Below are 23,171 nucleotides of genomic sequence, written 5' to 3' on the forward strand. Positions count from 1 at the left end.
AAATTTCGAAGAAACCTAAACCTAAATATAGAGAACCAGAAACCTATGTATACAACCTGAACACATATGTATGTATATCAAACCCTAAACATCTCAGCTAACCTTAGACAGCCATAAACTAATATGGAAATTAGCGAATGTAGGTTCACAGGTGCAGTTGAATAGGTCATAGTGGACAAACGAGCTGATTAGAACGTAACTGTCGCAGAGTAAATAAGTTGTTAACAGCCGTCGCGTAATAAAACAACGAGTTGGTCCGTATGATAAGCAACGTTCAATTGATGTATTAACGCTGGTACGTGCAAGCAGCAGCCGCGTAAGTCGAAAAATCGATGGTCGAGGCTGCGTTCCAAGCGAGCTTAACGAGCCACGATTTACCGGGGACCGGTTAGATTTACTTACTTCCTGCATTTCAATTCAGATCGCGATACGCTGATAACGTTGCAGATTGGCCGGAAATCGTGGATCGTTCGTGTCAGTTCGGGTCACGAACGTACTTGACCGTGTATGGAAAATAATTGAGCTCGAAAATCTTCCTACGTTTGTTTGTTGTCGATGGAAAACTCTTGAATACTCGGAATAAAATACTTCCCGTGTGTTCGAAATAGGAACAGTTTTTGTCGACACGGTAATAAAATGTCGTTTATTGATTTTTATTGGACATTCTTGCGAAATTTCAGTTCGACGGATATGATTTATTGAATATTGATTGCACACGTATTTATTGTACAACGTGTTACATCGAGCATATTAATATTAAACTTCATGAATCAGTAATTGAAGTGTGATTGTACCGAAATTGAAATGATATCGAAATTAATTACCAATGAGGAAATTAAAACTTGATGATTAAATTACTAGTTTCTGTATTTTCAGATGTATGCTATATAAATTTAGTATAAATTGAGACTTTTTGTGCTAACTCGTGCACTTGACTTTATTAAAAAGAATACAAATTCATGGAGAGCTTCATCACTGAAACTTTCAGTGTTTCAGTCGAATAAGAAAACCAGCGAATTTATGCGTTCCTTCCAATTTGCAAAACGATCGCGTCGCAAACTTGAATTTGCATCGAATCGTATTTGTACTCGCAGCAGTCGCTCGAGACGTCCATTAAGATCCTGGGATTTAATTTCGCCAATTTGTGACGGCAGCCACCGTGTTGAAAATCGGGAAGCATTCAAATGAACCTGTCCTTCGTAAACCTATCCCCTGAAATAATTTAAATCTTAACACAAGAGTTACCAAGGTAGATCTAAGGTTTTCAAGTTTAAATTACTCTTACAAATTTGGAAATTGCAGAATTTTAATTTTGCAAATTTTGGGGGATTCACATTTTTAAAATAAATTATTAGGCACCCTGAATCTCTACGTCCACAGATTTTTATGCACCCAAATTTCTACGCTTGCAAATTTCTACGCTTCCAAATTTCTACGCTTCCAAATTCCAACCCCCCAAATTTCTACTTCTCCAAATTACTACGCCACCAAATTCCAACCCCCCAAATTTCTACGCTTCCGAATTTCTACTCCCCATATTTCTACGCCCCCAAATTTCTACGCTTCCAAATTTCTACTCCCCCAAATTTCTACGCCCCCAAATTTCTATTCTCCCAAATTTCTACGTCCCCAAATTTCTACGCTTCCAAATTTCTACTCCCCCAAATTTCTACGCCCCCAAATTTCTACTCCCCCAAATTTCTACGCCCCCAAATTTCTATTCTCCCAAATTTCTACGCCCCCAAATTTCTACGCTTTCAAATTTCTACTCCCCCAAATTTCTACGCCCCCAAATTTCTACGCTTCCAAATTTCTACTCCCCCCAATTCCCACGTCTCCGAATTTCTACTCCCCCAAATTCCAACCTCCCCAAATTTCTACGCTTCCAACTTTCTACTCCCCCAAATTCCCACGTCCCCCAAATTCCTACGCCCCCAAATTCCTACATCCCCAAATTTCTACGCTCTCAAATCTCTACGCCCCGAAATTCCAACCTCCCCAAATTTCCACTCCCCAAAATTCCTACGTCCCCAATTTGGTACCTCCCCAAATTTCTAACCCTCCACTTCCAAAATCCCCAAACTCCCAAACATCCACTCCTCCACCTTTCTACACAAGTCTCCATCTTCCTAACCGCCATCGTTCATTCCAACACCCCAAATTAAAAACCACAAAAATTTCCATAATCCAAAGCAAGCTCCCCAAGAAAATTTCAGCAGATCGATCGAAATCGAATGAAGTAGAATAAATTTCAGTTGCGTACAGCGAGTCCAATTTGCAAAACAATCGTGGTACGCGGATTTACGTGGGAAACTTCGAACGTGGACGTTTAATACGATGCGCGGACAGCAAACAAAGATTTCGAGGCTCGTCCGCGTTCGCATTGTTTGTTGCTCGCCAATGGGGAACAAGGCAGTGCGACAATCGATTTGCGTTACGTAGACGCGGACGTTTGTTCGTGCTTGTTTGCTCGTTTGTTGCGAATCCGCGACGATCCTGACTGGTCGGTTAAATTTCCCTGGCTGGACAATAAGACACGTATACCTGTTTGCGTTTCATTTTACTCTTTGATGAGGGTCACATTCTTTAAATCTTTTTGCGCAATTTTTCTTTGTAGCTTTATCTTCTTTGTGTTCGGATAATGTTTATAGTTTTGGTTATTTTGTGAAGATGGGGAGATGCGTTTGAGGGATTTCAGATTTTGTAGATTTATTTGCGAAATTGCTTTTTATAACGTTAGCTGCTTTTTTCTGTGTGATGTTGATATTTTCAGTTGGTTTATTTGTAAAGATGTTGAAGGGTATTTAAGGGTGACTTCAAAGTTGGTAGATTTCTCTGCAAAAATTTTCTTTGTGACTTTAACTGGTTTTTATTTAACGTAACATCACTATTTTCAGTTGTTTTATTTGCAAAAAAATAGAAGAGTATTTAAGGGTGACTTCGGGTTCATTAAATTTCCCTGCAAAATTTTTCTTTACAACTTCAGCTATTTTTTACATGTAGCATTGCTTCAATCATTTTATTTATAAATATACAAAAAAGTGTCAAGAATTGGACTGGCCAGCAATATTTTTTTCTAATAATATTTTTCTCAGTAACTTCAACTTTTTTCTCCTCTCATTAATTTGTAAAAACACAGAAAAAAGATGAAGATCAGATTCACCAGATTTCCCTCCACAATTTTTCTTCATAACCTTATTTGTTCTCACGCTTAATTATTTTTCTGAAGGTATACAAAAGAGTTATGATGGTGACCTCATATTTATCAGATGCTTTTGCAAAATTTCTCTTGATAACTTCAACTCGTTCTCACCCAACATTGCTACCCTTAATTATTTTCTTTAGATACAGAAAAGAGTTATGACCTCAGATTTGCCTGCACAATTTTTCTTCATAACTTCGCTTTCTTATCTGCATCCCTTCACTTTCTTTCTAAAAATACAGAAAGCGTCTTGGAAGCTCCTTTTTGTTCAAATAATTAATTCAAGTGAATTTGAAAAGTGAGGTACATTGTGGTTGACTTTTTGAAGAGCGAATTCAATAACATACATTTAATCTAAATCTAAATTAGTGTACAAATATTCAGTTTCTTCCTAAAAATACAGAAAGACGTCTTGAAAGCTCCTTTTTGTTCAAATAATTAATTCAAATGAATTTGAAAAGTGAGGTACATTGTGATTGACTTTTTGAAGAGCGATTTCAAGAACATACATTTAATCTAAATCTAAATTAGCGTATATTTATTCAGTTTCTTTCTAAAAATACAGAAAAGCGTCTTGAAAGCTCCTTTTTGTTCAAATAATTAATTCAAGTGAATTTGAAAAGTGAGGTACATTGTGGTTGACTTTTTGAAGAGCGAATTCAATAACATACATTTAATCTAAATCTAAATTAGTGTACAAATATTCAGTTTCTTTCTAAAAATACAGAAAGACGTCTTGAAAGCTCCTTTTTGTTCAAATAATTAATTCAAGTGAATTTGAAACACCAGACACATTGTGGTTAATTTTTTGAAGAGTAAATTCAGTAACATTTAATCTAAATCTAAATTACATCTAAATTCAGTAGCATACATTTATCAATACAGTAATAATAGTTTGTCATACAAAAATTATTTGCTTCATATTGCAAGAGAAAACAAAGAAGATTAAAGTAATCTTTCAGTCGAGAAAGAAGAGAATCTTCCAAAGGAAAAAGATTATTCTTCAATTTCGAGAAAACTAAATCCTAATAAAAATCCAAAGGAAAATTTTGATCGCCCCGTAATAGCGTGATCATACGCTCCGTGAAGGTTTCTCTCGTCCCATTGATAAAATTGGCCAATTTATTGGCTGGACACCTAATTTCTGGGTATAAAACGAAACGCGATCGCTCGTTAGGAGAAACGAGGCTCGCTTAATCCGACCATTACTGTAACGCGATGTCGCGTTGCAACAGCGGCGACAAATCCTCGTTGCTGGAAACAAGATCGTAAAATGCAAATTGTTCGACGTATCGACGCAATTGGCTTACGATTGTTGCGTCGAAAGGGTTCCCAGAGAAACAAGAGCGAGGCAAGGATTTCTTTCGACTCGTTCGCTTCTAGTTTATCGCGCGAACTCCGTTTTGGAATTTAAGCCCCGTATTTTCTTCTTCAACGTCCCATTTTTAAAGACCTTCCGGAAGTTTTCACGAGTACAGAATGGAAATTTCAATGGAGAAGAGAATAATGTAGACACAGGTGGCAAGCAAATCAGAGAACAGAACGGACGGGAGTGTCTCCAGGAGACGTTTATTATTTTTATTTTCCGCGAGGCAAAAGGAATGAAAAGAAGACGAAGAACCCGGGTGTACGGTAAGAGGTAACCAGCTGATGAAAAGAAACATCGAGATCCTCCTTTTTTCCCTTTTGTCGCATTCATTGGCTACGAAAGTGCTTGTGCGAGGTTGAAATAATGAGAGATCGACGGTAACAGTCTCTTGATTTCTTTTTCAACGTTTCTTTTTCCAATTATACAGAAAAGTGGAGCTTTCTTCCGATATCGTTTTCGAACACAATGCTAAACACGCTCCACTTTTCTCAAATTTCGCTCCACGAATCGATCGCTTTTAATTTCTCAAAATATCTCTTTTAAATCAAGCTTTATAAAATCGATCGATTCTGGGTTCTTGGAAGCTCCAAAAAACTTGGAATTTTCACGAGCACCGAGCATTAGATGTACTCGAAACTTTCCTTGAATTTAGAAAGATTTGGAAGCAGGAATCGATAACAATTTGGCAAACTTATTAGTTAACGGAGCTCTCGTTATATTGCCACATGTGTAGATCCATTTGGGGATCTCTGCTGAAGATGCAGCGTTGAGACGCTGTCTTAATGCGTTCTGTCCAGACGTCGCCATATGTGTCATCCAATCAATGCATTGCAACATTAACGTCTTATCACATCACCGTGTTGCAATCAACCATGTCGATGCGTTGTCACATCTGATGAATCACCAATAATTGCCATCAAACCTGTACGCATCTGGCAATATAACGAAAGTCTACTATATCTACAGTATCAATTACATATTCCACATCAACCAGGGATTTATCCAACAAGAAAACATCTAGACTCTATAAATAGTACATAAATAAAGATACTACATAAATAAATATACAATACATATTATATTACATATGAGTTGTATTATTATATTATACATATGTGTGGATTCGTCGTAGATCGATTAAATAATTTTGAAAGTTGCCAAATTCGATTCGAGGATCGCTCCAGATTTCCGCCAACCAAAATCTCTAAATTCAAGCCAGCGCTCGCAGCCGCGTCGATCGAGTCTGTGTTTTGTTTCGGAAAAAATAGAAATTAAAAAAAAGGTGGAAATAAATGTCTGGCAAATGGAATCAAAGGAATCAGAACGCACGGCTGCGAGCGGTTTTTTGCGAAAACTAACGGGATGATTCGTCGATCGATGCTCGACTGACGATTCGCACGGGTCAGATACGTTCGCTCCGGGGGCGAAAATTTCGTTGGGAATGAAAATTGAGAGGGCGATATACACGCGCGGAGGGAAAATTGCGAATCCGATTGCGCATTCATCGACGCATCGTCGATCGCGAGATTCGTGCGTGGTCCTGCGAAATTGCCGTTTGTTTCGATATGTATCCTGGAAATCCTGCTGGATGGAAAAACGCTTCCGAAGCCTGCCAGGAAAACAAGAACTCCCGAGTTTCGCAAACAGATTCGGCAAACTTCTGGCAGGAAATATTTTCGCTAAATTTTTCGGTTGAAATACGCGAGTTCGATAACTTTATCGAACTGGAATTTTTGTAAAGTTCAGGAAAAACGCACGAGTCTCGAGATCGACGTAGAGATAGAATTTGTGTTCCGCGGAGGAGGTTGGATCATTTTTAACGCATTTGTTGTTCGTTTGACAGGTGAACAACGCGACAGCGAGGGTGCAGACGAAAAAACCACCGACGGTACCCAACGGTAGGTACAAGTATACTAATTTAATAATTATAAGTATTTTTGTGGGGTACAACCCTTGACAGAATCGAAGTCGAAATAAACACATTCAGTTTCTGTATTTCATAGATGGAATAGAATTTCAGAAGATTTTTATTTCTTTCATACTGCTATTAATTTCAATTTTCAAATTCTATTTCATCAGTATAGAACGTTTTCGATATACAGGGTGTTTCACTGGTGCAGGTCTCTGTAATGGTAGCGTAACACGGACCAATCAGAGCACGGTGATTGCGCATGCGCAGACGTAAGAGCGACAATTCGAGACAATGGCTGAACGCACTTAATTGCCCTCCGATTTTTACGCATTGTAATGCAACGTGTGGTAATCCAATGCGTGGATATTCAACGCGTAGTAATCCAGCGCATCGCTATTCAACGCGTGGTAATTCGACGCATGGTAATTCGATACGTGGTAATTCGACGCGTGGTAATTCGACGCGTGGCAATTCGACGCGTGGTAATTCGATACGAGGTAATTCGACGCGTGGTAATTCGATACGTGGTAATTCGACGCGTGGTAATTCGACGCGTGGTAATTTGACGCATGGTAATTCGACGCGTGGTAATTCGACGCGTGGTAATTCGACGCGTGGTAAATCCATACGTGGTAATTCGACGCGTGGTAATTCGACGCGTGGTAAATCCATACGTGGTAATTCGACGCGTGGTAATTCGACGCGTGGTAATTCGACGCGTGGTAATTCGACGCGTGGTAATTTGACGCATGGTAATTCGACGCGTGGTAATTCGACGCGTGGTAAATCCATACGTGGTAATTTGACGCGTGGTAATTCGACGCGTGGTAATTCGACGCGTGGTAAATCCATACGTGGTAATTTGACGCGTGGTAATTCGACGCGTGGTAATTCGACGCGTAGTAATTCGATACGTAGTTATCCAACGCGTGGTAATCCAACGCGTAGTAACCCAGCGCGTGGATATCCAACGCGTAGTAACCCAGCGTGTGGATATCCAACGCGTAGTAATGCAATGCGTAGTAATTCTACGCGTAGTAATGCAATGCGTAGTAATTCTACGCGCAGTAATCAGAGCGCGATGATGGCGCATACGCAGACGCGACAGTTCCGAGCGTAATGGCTGAGTGCTCCTCGCGCTCTGATTGGTCCGCGTTCAGGGAACGTCAGCCACACCCCTACACTACTTGTGAGACACCCTGTATCACTCTAATTCTATGTATCCATACAATTTCTATTTCATAATTGTAAAACTACTTGTCCCTTAAAAAGGTTCTGATCTATTTCGACCCAGATTCCACGTCATTTACGTTATGTATCAGTCAAGGGTTGATCTCCAATTGAAACCGTGAGTTCAGAAGATATTTCCATCGTATTATTATTAGTCTGACATTTCACCTTTCCGAACATCGCGAAAGTGAGAAGTTATTTTCCCTTGTTCCCTCCGTCTTTTGTCAAGTTAAATATACTGCTTCGACGAACTTGACGTTTGCTTTAGTTTGATCAATTAAGGAGATATGTGCAAAGCAAACCGGGTCACCTTTATCGGTTTTTAAGATGTACAGTTTTCATAAAAATTCGTTTCTTTATGAAACCTTTGAGGTTGGTCTGAAAAGGATTCCAGCAATATTTGTTAAACGTCGAAATTAAATAAGGAAAATCGTAATTTATATTAGTTTGAATTCCACCTGTGAAATCCTGTGTAATATTCAATCATTTTACAGAAGATATTTCTTAAATGATTCAATAGAAAAGCGTAGTTTCGAAAGCAATTTAATTAAAAAATGCAATATGTTTATCCTGGAATAAGGTGAATACCGATGTTTGGTTTCTCGGTAAAGCATCTCGAAAATATTTAGGTCGACGAAATTCAATATTTCCTTCGTTTTTAATCTCTCGAGAGTTCGATATAACATTCAGCGTCTTCGAGTGCTCGAATATTCTCCCGTAAAGTATTCTCGATTTTTTTCAATGGGAACTTTTGCTGATAACCGATAAATGAAAAAGACCGATTCGTAGCTGCACAGTTCGAGCTTTAATTCCATCGTCCGAGCAATTGGCTTTAATCTAAAACTAATCGCGATGCCATCGCCCGACCCCATTCAAATCACGGCTTAATCCAGATTATCGGATCGGACCATTGCGATGTAGACTTATCGTGAACGATGCACGGTCATATTTGCCCAAAATTAACCAGATTTTTTATCGTCATATTATAATTTCTTCGAATCGTTCACCAATTTCATTCACCAATCATTTATTTGTTCACCAACAAAATTATAACCGGTATGCATAAATTTATTTTAGTTCTTGTTACATTTTATATTTTTGTCTGCACAGGTTTTTAAAAAAATCAAAAACATTTATTACAATTTTTAAAGACAGTACAAGTCTTTCATTGAATTTTTAGTTTCATACAAATACACCCAAAAACTGAGGAACATTTATTACAATTTTTGAAGGAAATACAAGGAAAAGATTCACCTGGAAGCCACAGTTACAATCAGACACAATTCCCAAAGCAGTTATAAATAATCAAAAGTCATGCAACAATCATAGCCATATCTTGCCAAGTGTTTCTCAACTCGAATTCTGTGCGCGTCTCCGAGAGTGCTTCTAATTATAACTAAGTTAATTGGTTATCGGTCTCGTTAAAAAAACATCGGACAGCATTAATTAATTAGTAACTGTAGGAATAATAACCGCATTTGGCGAACGTGCCAAACTAACCGAGACTTGACCCGAGCAATTCCTTGCTTGACCGCCGTCGTTCGACGAAATTTACTCCAGTATTCGAATTACGCGATTATCCGCGAATAGAACCACACCTGTGGCCACACACGCCGGGCCTAAGATCGATTTCAACCACTTGACGCGTTTATGGTATGCGTCACCCCTTAAACACTGATACCATAGCTTTGGTAACATTCAAAATTTCTGGTCTATGTGCAAAATCTTCGAACGTGTTACGTGATTATGATTCTGATGTGTCTTTGCTCTGGCATTTCGAGGTTTTATTAAAAGTACTATAAATAAATCAATATTTATAAAGCTTTGATAGTAGAGAAATAAACATTTGAGTTATAAGTAGCAAGTAATACATGAATAAACAATTGAATTTTAAAGTAATGGTAAATAACTGAATATGATTGGACATGTAGACTCTGAAGCAGTAATAGTGAATAAATAAATATATGAATTATAAAGCAAGAGTAAATAAAGAAATGAAGGAACACATAAATTATAAATGTACAGTAGAAAATAAGTAAGCTGTTGTTTTATCAAGTGAAAATAGTAAATACTGGAACAATAAAGTAACAATAATAGATGAATATGAATGAAGCATTCTAATAATACCAAACAGACATTTGAATAATTAAATTGAAAAATGATAAATAAATGAGCAAATAGTTAAATAATAAAGTAACAGCAGTAAATAAATAAGTAAGCACTTGTATCAAGTAAAAATAATAAACACCTGAATTATAAAGTAACAGTAGATGAATATGAATGAAGAATTCTAAAGGCAATAATAGCAGACACATTTGAATGATAAAATAGCAATACTAAATAAATAAATAAGTGAGTAATTAAATAATAAAGTGACAGAAGTAAATAAATAAGCACTCGTATCAAGTAAAAATAATAAACCCCTGAATTATAAAGTGACGATGCTAAATGAATGAATATGAATGAACATTCACATTTTGAAGCAGTAACAGCACAAAAATAAACACTTGAACTATGAAGTACATAAGTAAGTATACAGGGCGTCTCACAACTAGTGTAGGTCCCTGTAATGGGGGTAACGTAACGCGAACCAATCAGAGCGCGAGGGTTACGCGTGCGCAGACGCGAGGGTGGCAGCTTCGAGTCTAATGGCTGCGGAAAGCGCGGACCAATCAGAGCGCGAGGATTACGCGCGCAGCCATTAGACTCGAAACCGCCACCCTCGCGTCTGCGCGCAGCCATTAGACTCGAAACCACCGCCCTCGCGCTTGCGCACGCGTAACCGCGCTCTGATTGGTCCGCGCTTTTTCTTAATAATTCAATAACGAAGCTTCAGATCCTATTTCTGCAAAGGGAAATTTTATTCAGAATCGCGTCAGCTACCCTCCATTTCAAGGAATGTCAGCTAACCCCCTACACTACTTGTGAGTCACCCTGTATATCATAGAATAACAGTAGTGAATAACTTGAACTATAAACCACCAGTAAAATAATTAAACCAGCAGTAAAACGCCTGTATTATACTTCTGCGCATGATGCACATTCGCACAAGAGTGCAAATAAATTATAGCGTCCTCTCTTTCTCCCCAATTAGCATCATAATTTAACAGTAGACAATCTCGTACAAAATAGTTGACCGTCTGCAAATAATTAGAGTAACTGTCCAAAACGAAATAAATCCCTTAATCGACCGTACGCTAAGCGTCCTCCGCTTTCATTTCTCAGAACGAATGCATAATTCCGTGCGTTTCGCGACTAATCTGTTAGACGAACGTACGATTGTCCTTTTAACTGTTTGCCAGTTTTCCTGAAGTATCTCCTCCTTTGTTTCTGCAACGCATACAAAGCTTGGAGACAAAGTGAATATTCCAGGTCAGTTTCTGCACGCCCGTTTTACTGAAAAGCTGTTCTTCAAAATTTCATCCTGTAACTCTTTTTTTTCTCACTCTACGTCGCTTTTTACGCGTATCGACGACACCTTGCTGTTTCGTGGAAATAGCGCTGAAAGCTTTTGTCAGACATAAAATACATCGGCCGACTATTTGTTAGCGTTACTCGGGTTATGAAATGCTTTTGATGGAGCAGCTATGGAAATTCGCGAAAAACTTGTTACCCGTTCGATCGGTGATAAATTTCGGCTTCTTGGAAAATGAAATACGGTGAGCGCGATGAAACTGTGACCGAGTTCTGCCTGTTATTGTGCAGAAATTAGATAATCCGAGATTTAATTAAATTCTACTGTAGCTTAATGCGTGTGCGCGAGATTTTTAGTCCACTGGGTTGTGAACTTTGGTATTTTGGGATGGGGTGGATTTGGAGATACTGAGATGGGGAATTTGGGGTTTTGGAGGCGTGGAATTTTAGAGATTGGGATTTGGGAGTTCAGGGTTTGGAGTTTGGGGAATTGGGGAGATGGGAAATTTGGGAATTGGGAAACTTGGGTGATAGGAAACTTGGGTGATAGGAAACTTGGGAAATGGGAAACTTGGGTGATAGGAAACTTGGGAAATGGGAAATTTGGGAAATGGGAAACTTGGGAAGTGGAAAACTTGGGAAATAGGAAACTTGGGAGATGGGAAACTTGGGTGATAGGAAACTTGGGAAATGGGAAACTTGGGTGATAGGAAACTTGGGAAATGGGAAATTTGGGAAATGGGAAACTTGGGAAGTGGAAAACTTGGGAAATAGGAAACTTGGGAGATGGAAAACTTAGGAAATGGGGAATTTGGGAAATGGGAAACTTGGGAAATGGGAAACTTGGGAAATGGGATACTTGGGAAGTGGGAAACTTGGGAAATGGGAAACTTGGGAGATGGGGGACTCGGGAGATGGGAAACTTGGGAAGTGGGAAACTTGAGAAATGGGAAATTGGGAAATTGGAAATTTAGGAAATGGGAAATTTGGGGAGCTTGGAATTTTAAGAGCTTGGAATTTGGAGAGCTTGGAATTTGGTGAGCTTGGAATTTGTGGAGTTTGTAATTTAAAGAATTGGTAAACGAACTATAGCAAGCATGCTTCGAAACGAATTTCCCCCTCGCGAGCCAGCATTCACAAAGTACAAAGTGGCGAAAAACTCATCAAGGAAATCGAGCCATCTCCACTTCGGCAGTAAGGACAGTAACGCAATTCATAGAACGCGATAAAAGAAAATTGCTCTCCAAACAGTCTCAGTGAAATACATTTATCTCCTTAGATCGACTTCTCTACTATACAAAGTTATCCGACCGAATAACGGACTTTTCAAGCAAACGAAATAAACCGAAGCTACTATTCCCTGAAACTTTCTATTATGAGGAGCTCCGTCGTCTCTTAGAAACAGAGAAAATGAATACTCTTTCGATTCAGTTTCTCGTGCTCTTATCGAGTACAATTTAAAGCGTCGATAGCGGCTCAAAAATATTTGCTTTGTCGACTGTCGTCCTCGTTGGAGCCGCGTGAAATGCCGGCAAAGAAAGTGGATCGTCAATGAATTACCCGAGGGAACTGTTCCATAAAATCCGATCGTTCGCTGGTAACCCATCGCCGCAGGAAAATTAAAAGTTATCGAGAAAAGAGGATCCTCGATGGTTGTTGCACGTGTGACACCGTTCCTGCAAATGATGAGACCGATTGAAACAAAGGAAATGAAACTTTTTCGGTGCTCCACCGATTTTTTCCTTGCATAAAATCTACCTTGTGTAGAATACACAAGTATTGGGACAAGTATGTGCAAATACTGGGTGTTTCATAAAAACGCGGATCAATCAGAGCGCGAGGATTGCTACGCGTTAGATTGCCACGCGCTGGATTATTACGCGTTGGTTAACTACGCGGTAGATTGCCACGCGTTAAATTCCTATGCGTAGAATTACCACGCGTTACATTACTACGCGTTGAAATACCACGCGTCGAATTACCACGCGTCGAATTACTATGCGTCGAATTACCACGCGTCGAATTACTATGCGTCGAATTACCACGCGTCGAATTACCACGCGTTAAAATACCACGCGTCGAAATACCACGTATGGATTTACCACGCGTCGAATTACCACGCGTAGAATTACCACGCGTCGAAATACCACGCGTCAAAATACCACGCGTCGAATTACCACGCGTCAAATTACCACGTATCGAATTACCACGCGTCGAATTACCACGTATGGATTTACCACGTGTCGAATTACCACGCGTGGAATTACCACGCGTAGAATTACCACGCGTGGAATTACCACGCGTTGAATATCTATGCGCTGGGTTACTACGTGTTGGATTAGCGCGCGTGGAATTACTACGCGTGGAATTACCACGCGTGGGATTACTACGCGTGGAATTACCACGTGTTTCACTACTACGCGTTGAATAACCACGCGCTGGATTACTACGCGTTGGATATCCACACGCTGGGTTACTACGCGTTGCATTATCACACGTTGCATTACTACGTTGCATTACACGTTGCATTACACCCCGTATATTTTGCAAATACATACAATTTTTACGTGACTTCTTCAAAAAAATAAATTGCAGAATTTTTGCGGATATTTTTATGAAAATTTGTTTGTAACAACAATGACAGTTTTAATGATTGGTAATTTAGCTTTGAATTTCGATTTTAATTATTTGGGAAACGTGGTATACAAAGGAGGTCATTAAATTATATGTACATGTATATAAATTACTTTTATATTAATTTATAGAGGTACACAGATACGAAGAAAATAACATGCAACGTGAGAGGAACATGCAACCGAATGTAGTTTTACTTCAATTTTAAGCTACTTCTATTAACTTATATGTTCGCATAAAAACGAATGTACAAAATAAATGAGATGCAACGTGGGATAAAGCGACATGCGACTGAGGATATAAAAGTTTTATTTGACTCCTAAAGCACTTTTATATCAACTTATACATATAAATGTATATAAAAAGAAAAGTAGTCGGGTAAAATAGATATTTAATGTGAGACAAAGGAATATATGGAATATTTTATTTGAATTTCAACCCCTTAACGTACTAGTTTTTAAGCAGTTTTCATGCAAGAATTATTGGTACAATGTGAACATGATGAACATGAATTTTGGCAATTTTTAGAGGATTAAAAGGGTACGTAAGGTTCGTGTGCTGAAAAAGTTTACGCTAGGATTTCCGTATGAATTTTTATCAGCGATGAAAACCTGTCGAACTGTTCCTCGTTACATAAGCAACGAGAGCGCACGGGTTAGTCCGTTTTTATTTGAAATTCCATTATCACGAGCGGTGCAATCCGAATTACAAATGCCGATCGAAATTGCTGACTGAAATACGGATTTTCCTGTAATTTAACATCGGCCTGTGTTACGAAGATGCTGATAAATCTGTTGAATTATTTATTCATAAATAAATTTGGCTTGTAGAAATATAGGAATGAAGGGATATAGGGGTATAGGGATATATAAATATGGGAAGAAGTGAATCTACAAATCTGAGAATATAGAAATCTATACAATAGAATTTTACAATATATAAAAATATAAAAATACAAGAATCTATGAATCTATGAATTGATAACAATCTCCAGTACTCCGCAAACAAATCCAAACACGAAATACCTTATTCTATCCGAACGCCTCAAATATTCCTACCCAAATTGAAAATACATCTCAAACTAGAATTCATACGAAGCATCGACACCAGGATAATTTATAGTTCGAAACAGTAATTCTTTTCCCGAAGCATTTCAGATGAAGGATCTGCTTCCGTGAGAAAACGCACTTGCCCACCCCTTCGAATTCCTCTGAAATAAAAGGCAATCGATCAGAGTCAGGAAACTCTTCCTCGTTTCTTCCAAATTTAGTTTATTGCACTTTCCATATAATTACCACACTTGCAACCAGTTGACTAATCGTTCTGTTAATTACGTATACTACCAAAAATAGGATGGAGAGCTAAAAACTTCAAGGGTCCTAATGAGGGTGCAGGGTAAATAAAAAGACTCTTCGAACGACTTGGCTCTTTACTGTCGTTCTTGTCACGTTTAAGCAGTCGAGTATCAACTTTGAACCTTAGAAAGGAGTTGAAAGGAACGAAATTAGAGGAACGGAAAGACTTTTTAAGGAAATTCTTTATTTTTAGGTGATGATGGGGTCTTTTAGAGTAGTAACTCAGTGTTGGAGATATTTGAGATCTCTTCAAGAAATTTGAGATTTGAGAATATTCTGATAGGAAATTTGGAAAGGTTTTCGTATATAGGGTTCAAGAGTTACTGTTCAAGTTACTGTGCAAGTTACTCTTCAAGTTGGTGTTCAAGTTACTCTTCAAGTTACTGTTCAAGTTAGTACTCAAGTTAGTGTTTAAGTTATTCATGAAGTTACTGTTTAAATTACTCTTCAAGTTACTGTTCAAGTTACTCTTCAAGTTAGTGTTCAAGTTATTCATCAAGTTACTGTTCAAGTTACTCTTCAAGTTTGTGTTCAAGTTACTCTTCAAGCTACTGTTCAAGTTATTCGTCAAGTTACTCTTCAAGTTATTCTTCAAGTTACTGTTTAAGTTACTCTGCAAGTTACTCTTCAAATTCTATTTTCATCAAGCCATTGATTTATTTGGTGTCCAGTCACATTCTCAACGAACCTAACTGTCCACACTCTTCTTTACAATCAACCTCTCGATAAAACCTCATGCAGGCCATGGTATTTACTTGCAACTCTAAACAAAACCATGCTTTCCATATCACCTTTCACTTCAACCTCTTACTTGTCCATTATGTTCTCCATGGAACTACGTTTCAAAAAATGAACTTAGTAACCAAGAAAGAAAAATAGAAAGGGAAAATCATACTGATAGTTGACTAGTTGAAGATGAAGGAGTGAATCCTTATTCGAGACAAAATATTTAGGTATATAACGATGCAATGTGCTTTATGTTTCAGTATGCGTACAATGGCCAGAGGGTAGGTGCTTCCACGACGTGCCTGAATCGGCACTGCTGAATCTCTACTTCGAGATCCGTGAGAATTGCCACGGGTTCTCCTGAAGGCGATGCTCGGCGACGACAGTGGTGACGATCAACGGAGTGCATCGCGACAGACAGTCTCGAGGCGCACCTCAGAAAAAACAGTTGACATTTTCGTTTGTTTCTTCCCAACAGCCGCCAACACGCCACGACCAAGCCAACAAAAAGCAAAAACTAAGAACAAACACAGCCACGAGTATAGAAATCTCGTTCTCTTTCACTCGAGAACGATCTATCTCACCAATTTCTTTTTTTACACAATTTTTTTTTTTATTTCATCGCTTCTTCTCTTGAATTTCGATCGTTGACGTGCCGAGTCGAGTCGGTGTTTATAATGCAATTTTTTTTTTAATCGACTCGATTAGGGCACGTTCACACGTAGAAACGAATGACGTTTCTACACCACAGGTCTAGCACTGACCCTTAGATGGTCCACGCGAGAAGGGCTACGTTTTTTAACCCCTTACGTTCTGCCCAGAATTTTTTTAGGGTTCTCGGTGATTCCAGCAGAACCAAGGTGGGTGTACAGACTTTATTTACCTACAACTAATTGCTCGTCGTTCAACCAGCTCGCGAATACTGTCTACTCTTCTCTCTATTATTTTTCTTTTTTTTTATTCTCACTCTTTTCACTCGCCTTCCTCAACCTTGTACGAGGGAGAGCTCACACCAGGCCCTGATCCCACGTCTCTCTTACATACACACACACGTACACTACACTCTGAAAATGTGTTTGTTCCACTGTGTTCTCGCGACAGAAAAGAGCAGTCTGTGGTCCATTCCCGTTCTAGCGTGAACCGCTGCCAGAAAAGGGATGAAAATCCTAGAATCAGAGGAAATTGCGCTCGTCCACTTTTTTATAACAAACCTTATGTTTTACCAATATTTGCGATGTTTTTACTTTCGGTTTTACATTCTTTTTCATTCTTTTACAGTTATTACTGTTTAATATTTTTTACAATCTTTTATTATATTTTTTTTAGATTTTTTTATTTCTATGTACATTTTATGTATTTCAAATTTCTCAACTTTTAAGATTTATAAGGATTCATTTTTTTCAACTATATGAAACTTTTTTTACTGATTCTACATATGTTCTTTAAGCTTTCTACAAGGATCTTCTTCGTAATTTATACTCGTTTATTCTTTACAATTTGTACCTTCTTTAGAAGTTGTACCTTCTTTGCAGTCTGTACTTCTTTACGGTTTCACGTGTACCTTTACGACTTTCATGTATAATTTCTTTAAGGTTTTCGCGTATAGTTCCCTTTCAAATTCTGCGTGTAATTTCTTTAAGGTTTATGCGTATAACCTTTACAATTTCTGCGTACAGTTTCTTTACAATTTCTATATGTAGCTTCTTCATAATTTCTACATGTAGCTTCTTCGCAGTTTCTACATTCAATTTGTCCTCGTATATTTATAATTTCTACATGTAGCTTCTTCACAGTTTCTACATTCAATTCATCCAATATATTTACAATTTCTACCTTCTCTTCAATTTCTACGTATAGCTTTATAATTTCACCTTTTCAATCTTTACGTATAGCTTCTACACAGTTTTTGTACATCTTCATCAATTTTGGAGAGGAGTTTACAGGGCGCAATTTCCTCGAGAAAATAAATTTCCCGCGAAATGAAAAACGGCCACGTGGGTAACGTCTATCGGTCAGTGGTAGGTCGGCACGAGACTTCTCGGATCAATGAATCGATGATTCCTAATCTTGAGAACCTTCTGAAAGCTTCGGCGCAAAGTATTAACCGGTTAACTGCAGTTAATCTCATAATTAAAATATGCACTTCACAAAGTTTTCTATAAACTTTACAAGAAAAATCAAACAAAAAAATGAAGTAAAAAGTCAAGTGAAAAAAATCAAATAAAGAAGTCAAATAACAAAAATGAAACAAAGCAAGATTTATATTTTTACTCCACAAGAAATGAACAGTGTATTGAAATTAATTTTTTAACAAGCAGTTAACCGGCCAATAAAAAAAGAAATACCGAAAGGTTCTCACTTTCTGAGAGCATACAAAGTTTAGATCGTAAGCTTAGCAATATTGTCGGAACCACAGGGTACTCGAAAAGTATTTTATCTACATTCCGCGGTTTCTCGATTTTATACGCCATTGTACACTCTGTGTTTAGTTTAACTCGCGAATATTCGCCACATCGATACAGGGTATTGTTTCTAGTGATCGTAAGTTACCTTCCGTAGAATATTCCGAGACAACGAATGAGTACAAGTGAACATTCCTAAAATCCTACATCGTCAACGTGCCAAAGTGATACGAATCAAACTTGTGATACAATCAAAATGAAGAATTTATCGATTGACTGAATGGCTTACATGTTTTTTGAACGGTGCTGTATCAATTATTTAATACGTGCAAAAGTTTTCATTACTCGTAAACAAGTTTTTGGATCTAATTTGTTAATGTTTCTCCTTCATTGTGATGATAAAATGGTCGAGATTTATGTATATGTATATCATATGTATATAATCAATTCATCTTTTGAAACTTAATAATTGTCTACAAGTTTCAATATCTTTATTGTACATCACAGTGATCATGTATGATGTCTTTCAACCAGAGTACCAAAATGTTTAAATCAGAAACTTGTCTGTACACAATCAACTCAACTGTTGAAACTTAATAATTGTCTACAAGTTTCATTATCTTTATTGTACATCACAGTGATCAAGTATAATGTCTTTCAACCAAAGTACCAAAATGTTTAAATCAGAAACTTGTCTGTACACAATCAACTCAACTGTTGAAACTTAATAATTGTCCATAAGTTTCAATATCTTTATTGTACATCACAGTGATCAAGTATGATGTCTTTCAACCAAAGTTCCAAAATGTTTAAATCAGAAACTTGTGTATACATAATCAACTCAACTGTTGAAACTTAATAATTGTCCACAAGTTTTAATATCTTTATTGTATATCATAGTGATCAAGTATGATGTCTTTCAACCAAAGTACCAAAATGTTTAAATCAGAAACTTGTCTGTACACAATCAACTCAACTGTTGAAACTTAATAATTGTCCACAAGTTTCATTATCTTTATTGTACATCACAGTGATCAAGTATGATGTCTTTCAACCAGAGTACCAAAATGTTTAAATCAGAAACTTGTCTGTACACAATCAACTCAACTGTTGAAACTTAATAATTGTCCACAAGTTTCAATATCTTTATTGTACATCACAGTGATCATGTATGATGTCTTTCAACCAGAGTACCAAAATGTTTAGATCAGAAACTCCTCTATGTATAATCAACTCAACTGTTGGAACATAATAATTGTCCATAAATTTCAATATAAAAATTGTCCATAAGTTTCAACATGATAATTGTCCTATAAGTTTCAATATAATAACTGTCCATAAGTTTCAACATGATAATTGTCCTATAAGTTTCAATATAATAACTGTCCATAAGTTTCAACACAATAATTTTCCTATAAGTTTCAATATAATAACTGTCCATAAGTTTCAACACAATAATTGTCCTATAAGTTTCAATATAATAACTGTCCATAAGTCTCAACATAATAATTGTCCATAAGTTTCAATATCTTTATCATAATTCACAATGATCAAGTATAATATCTTTCAACCAGACTAATTGAAACATTTCAACAAAATGTCCAGATCAGAAACTAATTTTGTAAGATAATAATTTTGCAAGGAATGAAAAGAATTTGTCTAAAGAACCATGTAAGCTTTTGCACGTCCGTAATTTATATTCGTAACAAGTTATAATGACGTCCACTTGAAGGTGTCGAGAGCATATTTTGCCAGTATGAACGTTCATTGAACAATCACTCTCAATTAACAGTCGCTTTCGCTCGACAGTCATCTCTCAGCACAGCGTCCGAAACACAGGTAGCCTAAGAATAGAAACGAAGTGGATTTAACAGTGCTTTCACGACCTCGCACCGAGAATTCTGATCGACAAAAGACATTTATCACTTTCATGACAGAAAGCTGTGTTTCAAGTTCTCGGGCCCCGTAGCTTCGATTCAAATTTCGTTGCAATCGATCAATTCCATTTCCGTGAAATTTCCGTGGCACGTTGACCGATGTTCGTGACCATTTTCTCGCTAGCTGAACCCGCGAAACCACGGACATTATTCTGAGTAATCTCACGTGCAACGTCGTGTTTCGAGTGTAAATCTTGAGAGACAAAACGCAGCAGTTCGCACGATTTCTCTATGGGAGACAGTGATGCGTCGTTCTACGACTCTGGAAGTCGATTCTAACCGAGGAACAATCTAGCACGAAAGAAACGTGGAAACTCGAAGATGCTTCAAGAAGAGAATGTGGAACAAGGATGTGATACGAATAGAGATGGACGATGAAAAAGGACAAAATGGTTCCAGGAGGATGTTCACGGTTTATGCGAATTGTATTGTACGGCTCTTAGTTGCTGGTGGAGAATTGATGAAACCTTGACGTCTTTGAAGCCTTTGGGTTTATGTCGACACGTACATTTTTGGATTAGTGGATTTCTGGATTAGTGGATTTCTAGATTTCTGGATTAGTGGATTAGTGGATTTCTGGATTTCTGGATTAGTGAATTAGTGGATTTCTGGATTTCGGGATTTCTGGATTTCTAGATTTCTGGATTAGTGGATTTCTGGATTTCTGGATTAGTGAATTTCTGGATTTCTGGATTTCTGGATTTCTAGATTTCTGGATTAGTGGATTTCTAGATTTCTGGATTAGTGGATTTCTGGATTTTTAGACTTCTGGATTTCTGGATTTTTAGACTTCTGGATTTCTGGATTTCTAGATTTCTGGATTTCTGGATTAGTGGATTTCTGGATTTTTAGACTTCTGGATTTCTGGATTTTTAGACTTCTGGATTTCTGGATTTCTAGATTTCTGGATTTCTGGATTTCTGGATTAGTGGATTTCTGGGTTTCTAGATTTCTAGATTTCTAGGTTTCTAATTTTCCAAATTTGTAGATTCCCAGGTTCCCAAATTTGTGGACTCTCAGATTTCCAAATTGCTAGTCTCCTAAATTTCTAGATTCCCAGATTCCTAAATTTGTGGATTCTCAGATTCCTAAATTGCTGGTCTCCTAAATTTCTAGATTCCTAGCTCTCTCAATTTGTAGATTCTCAGATTCCTAAATTTCCAGCTTCCTAGATATCTAGATTCATAGGTACAGAAATATTCTATATTTCTATATTTCTAGATCTCTACACCCCCAAGTTCTTCTTCTTCTTCTGTCCTGATCTTCATCTGCCTCAATAACTCCATCCATATGTTTTTGCACCTTCAGGTCCTCAAATCATCAAATCCTTCTCCTGATCTTTATCTGCCTCAATAACTACATCCATATATTTCTGCACCTCCAGATCCTCAAATCATCAAATCCTTCTGTCCTGATCTTCATCTGCCTCAATAAGTACATCCATATATTTTTGCACCTCCAAATCCTCAAATCATCAAATTCTTATCCCATTACTCTATCATATATCATATCGTTATAACGCTTGTCATATTGTTATAATACTCCTTCACCCTTATGTACCTTCATACCTTATTCATACCCCTATTTCTGCATCTCAAACATCTCTACAGCTACATCTGTGACCCACAATATTTCACCTGCAAAATGAAAAGTTTCGAGCGTCCAGTTTAGTCGAAATTGCAGTGAATTTTAAACCGAAGTCGCATAAACGCAGTTTAACCCAGATATCAAGTTCAGTTAGGAACAATGGAACACCTTTGTGGAAACTCTTTTCATCGTCAAGGTTTCAACAAACGCTGTGCAACAATAGAGACCGCTATCGTTCGTCAAAACAACCCTCTGGTGATTCAGTGTGTTTTCTGGTCAACCAATAAACAAGTGTTTTCTACTTTATCAAAACAAAAGAACAAGAAATTCTCGGGTTCCGATTACGTGGCATGCATCGTTTCTCTTTCGAACAACCTTGCGCATTTCATCCCCCTTTGCTCCTTTTATTTCTTTCGGATCGAATTGCACTTTTAAACTTATCGAAGACAATAGCCACTTGGACGGTGTCTCTTTCAGACAAGAAATTGACGCAGGACTCGAACAGTTGTTTTCCTCTTTTCTTGTAATTCTTCTTTTCTTTCGATGTGTCCTTTCCAGTGTATCTCTGTTTTCTTTTTTTCCCTCGTAGAATCTTTATTAAGTTCCTTGTTAGTTTCTCTCCGCTTTTCTTGCTCGAAGAAAACGATTACGGAGGAAGGATTTTTTTATTCTTTTATCACGAACATATTCTTCCGAAATAGTTTGATAAACTTTGCAATTCTTAGTCTTCCTGTTTTCCACTTCAGACTGACTGAAAAATAACGTTCTCCCTTGAACACGTCGTTAAATGTTAAATGGCTTTCGAAGGGGTGCATGCTGTAAATTTTTGTAACATTGTAACAAGAATTCGGTTGCGATTAGGTAGATTTAGGGACCTGATGGCAATAAATGGTTCGATCTTCGAAGTAACTTAATTCAAAATTTTTTTTTAATTTTTATGCAGCTTTTGGTATCTTGATCACATTCTCATTTGTTCTGTAAGTAGACTGTGTTTGCATTTTATTGGACAGTTTTTGCATAGTCAATTTTATTACGAGACGCACGTGGTGCGGCATGAATAGAAGACACACCCGGTGCGTCAGTATCATGAGACACATCTGGTGCGTCATTGACAACAGATACATTCAGTGTGTTATTGACATAAGACACACCTAGTGCGTCATTCACAAAAGACACATTTAATGTGTCATTGACATAAGACACACCTGGTGCGTCATCGTCAAAAGACACATCTGGTGCGTCATGGACATAAGACACATCTAATGCTTCATTGATATAAGACACACCTGGTGCGTCATCGTCAAAAGACACATCTGGTGCGTCATGGACATAAGACACATCTAATGCTTCATTGATATAAGACACACCTGGTGTGTCATCGACATAAGACACATCTGGTGCGT

At 37.7% G+C, this 23,171-nt stretch overlaps 1 protein-coding gene across 12 annotated transcripts in view; it reads left to right on the forward strand.

Annotated features, from left to right (window-relative positions):
• The window catches only part of LOC100878167 (RNA-binding Fox protein 1), a 341,805-nt gene that overhangs the window by 263,380 nt on the left and 55,254 nt on the right, over nucleotides 1–23,171 (forward strand). For all 12 annotated transcript variants that reach the window (XM_076530956.1, XM_076530957.1, XM_076530955.1 and 9 more), the window contains 2 exons: nucleotides 6,415–6,469; nucleotides 16,103–16,123. In XM_076530956.1, the coding sequence (XP_076387071.1) occupies nucleotides 6,415–6,469; nucleotides 16,103–16,123 (76 nt within the window). The remainder of the gene's footprint in view (nucleotides 1–6,414; nucleotides 6,470–16,102; nucleotides 16,124–23,171) is intronic.

This window comes from Megachile rotundata, chromosome 4 (assembly GCF_050947335.1).
Source record: "Megachile rotundata isolate GNS110a chromosome 4, iyMegRotu1, whole genome shotgun sequence".
NCBI classification, from domain to species: Eukaryota; Metazoa; Arthropoda; class Insecta; order Hymenoptera; family Megachilidae; genus Megachile; species Megachile rotundata.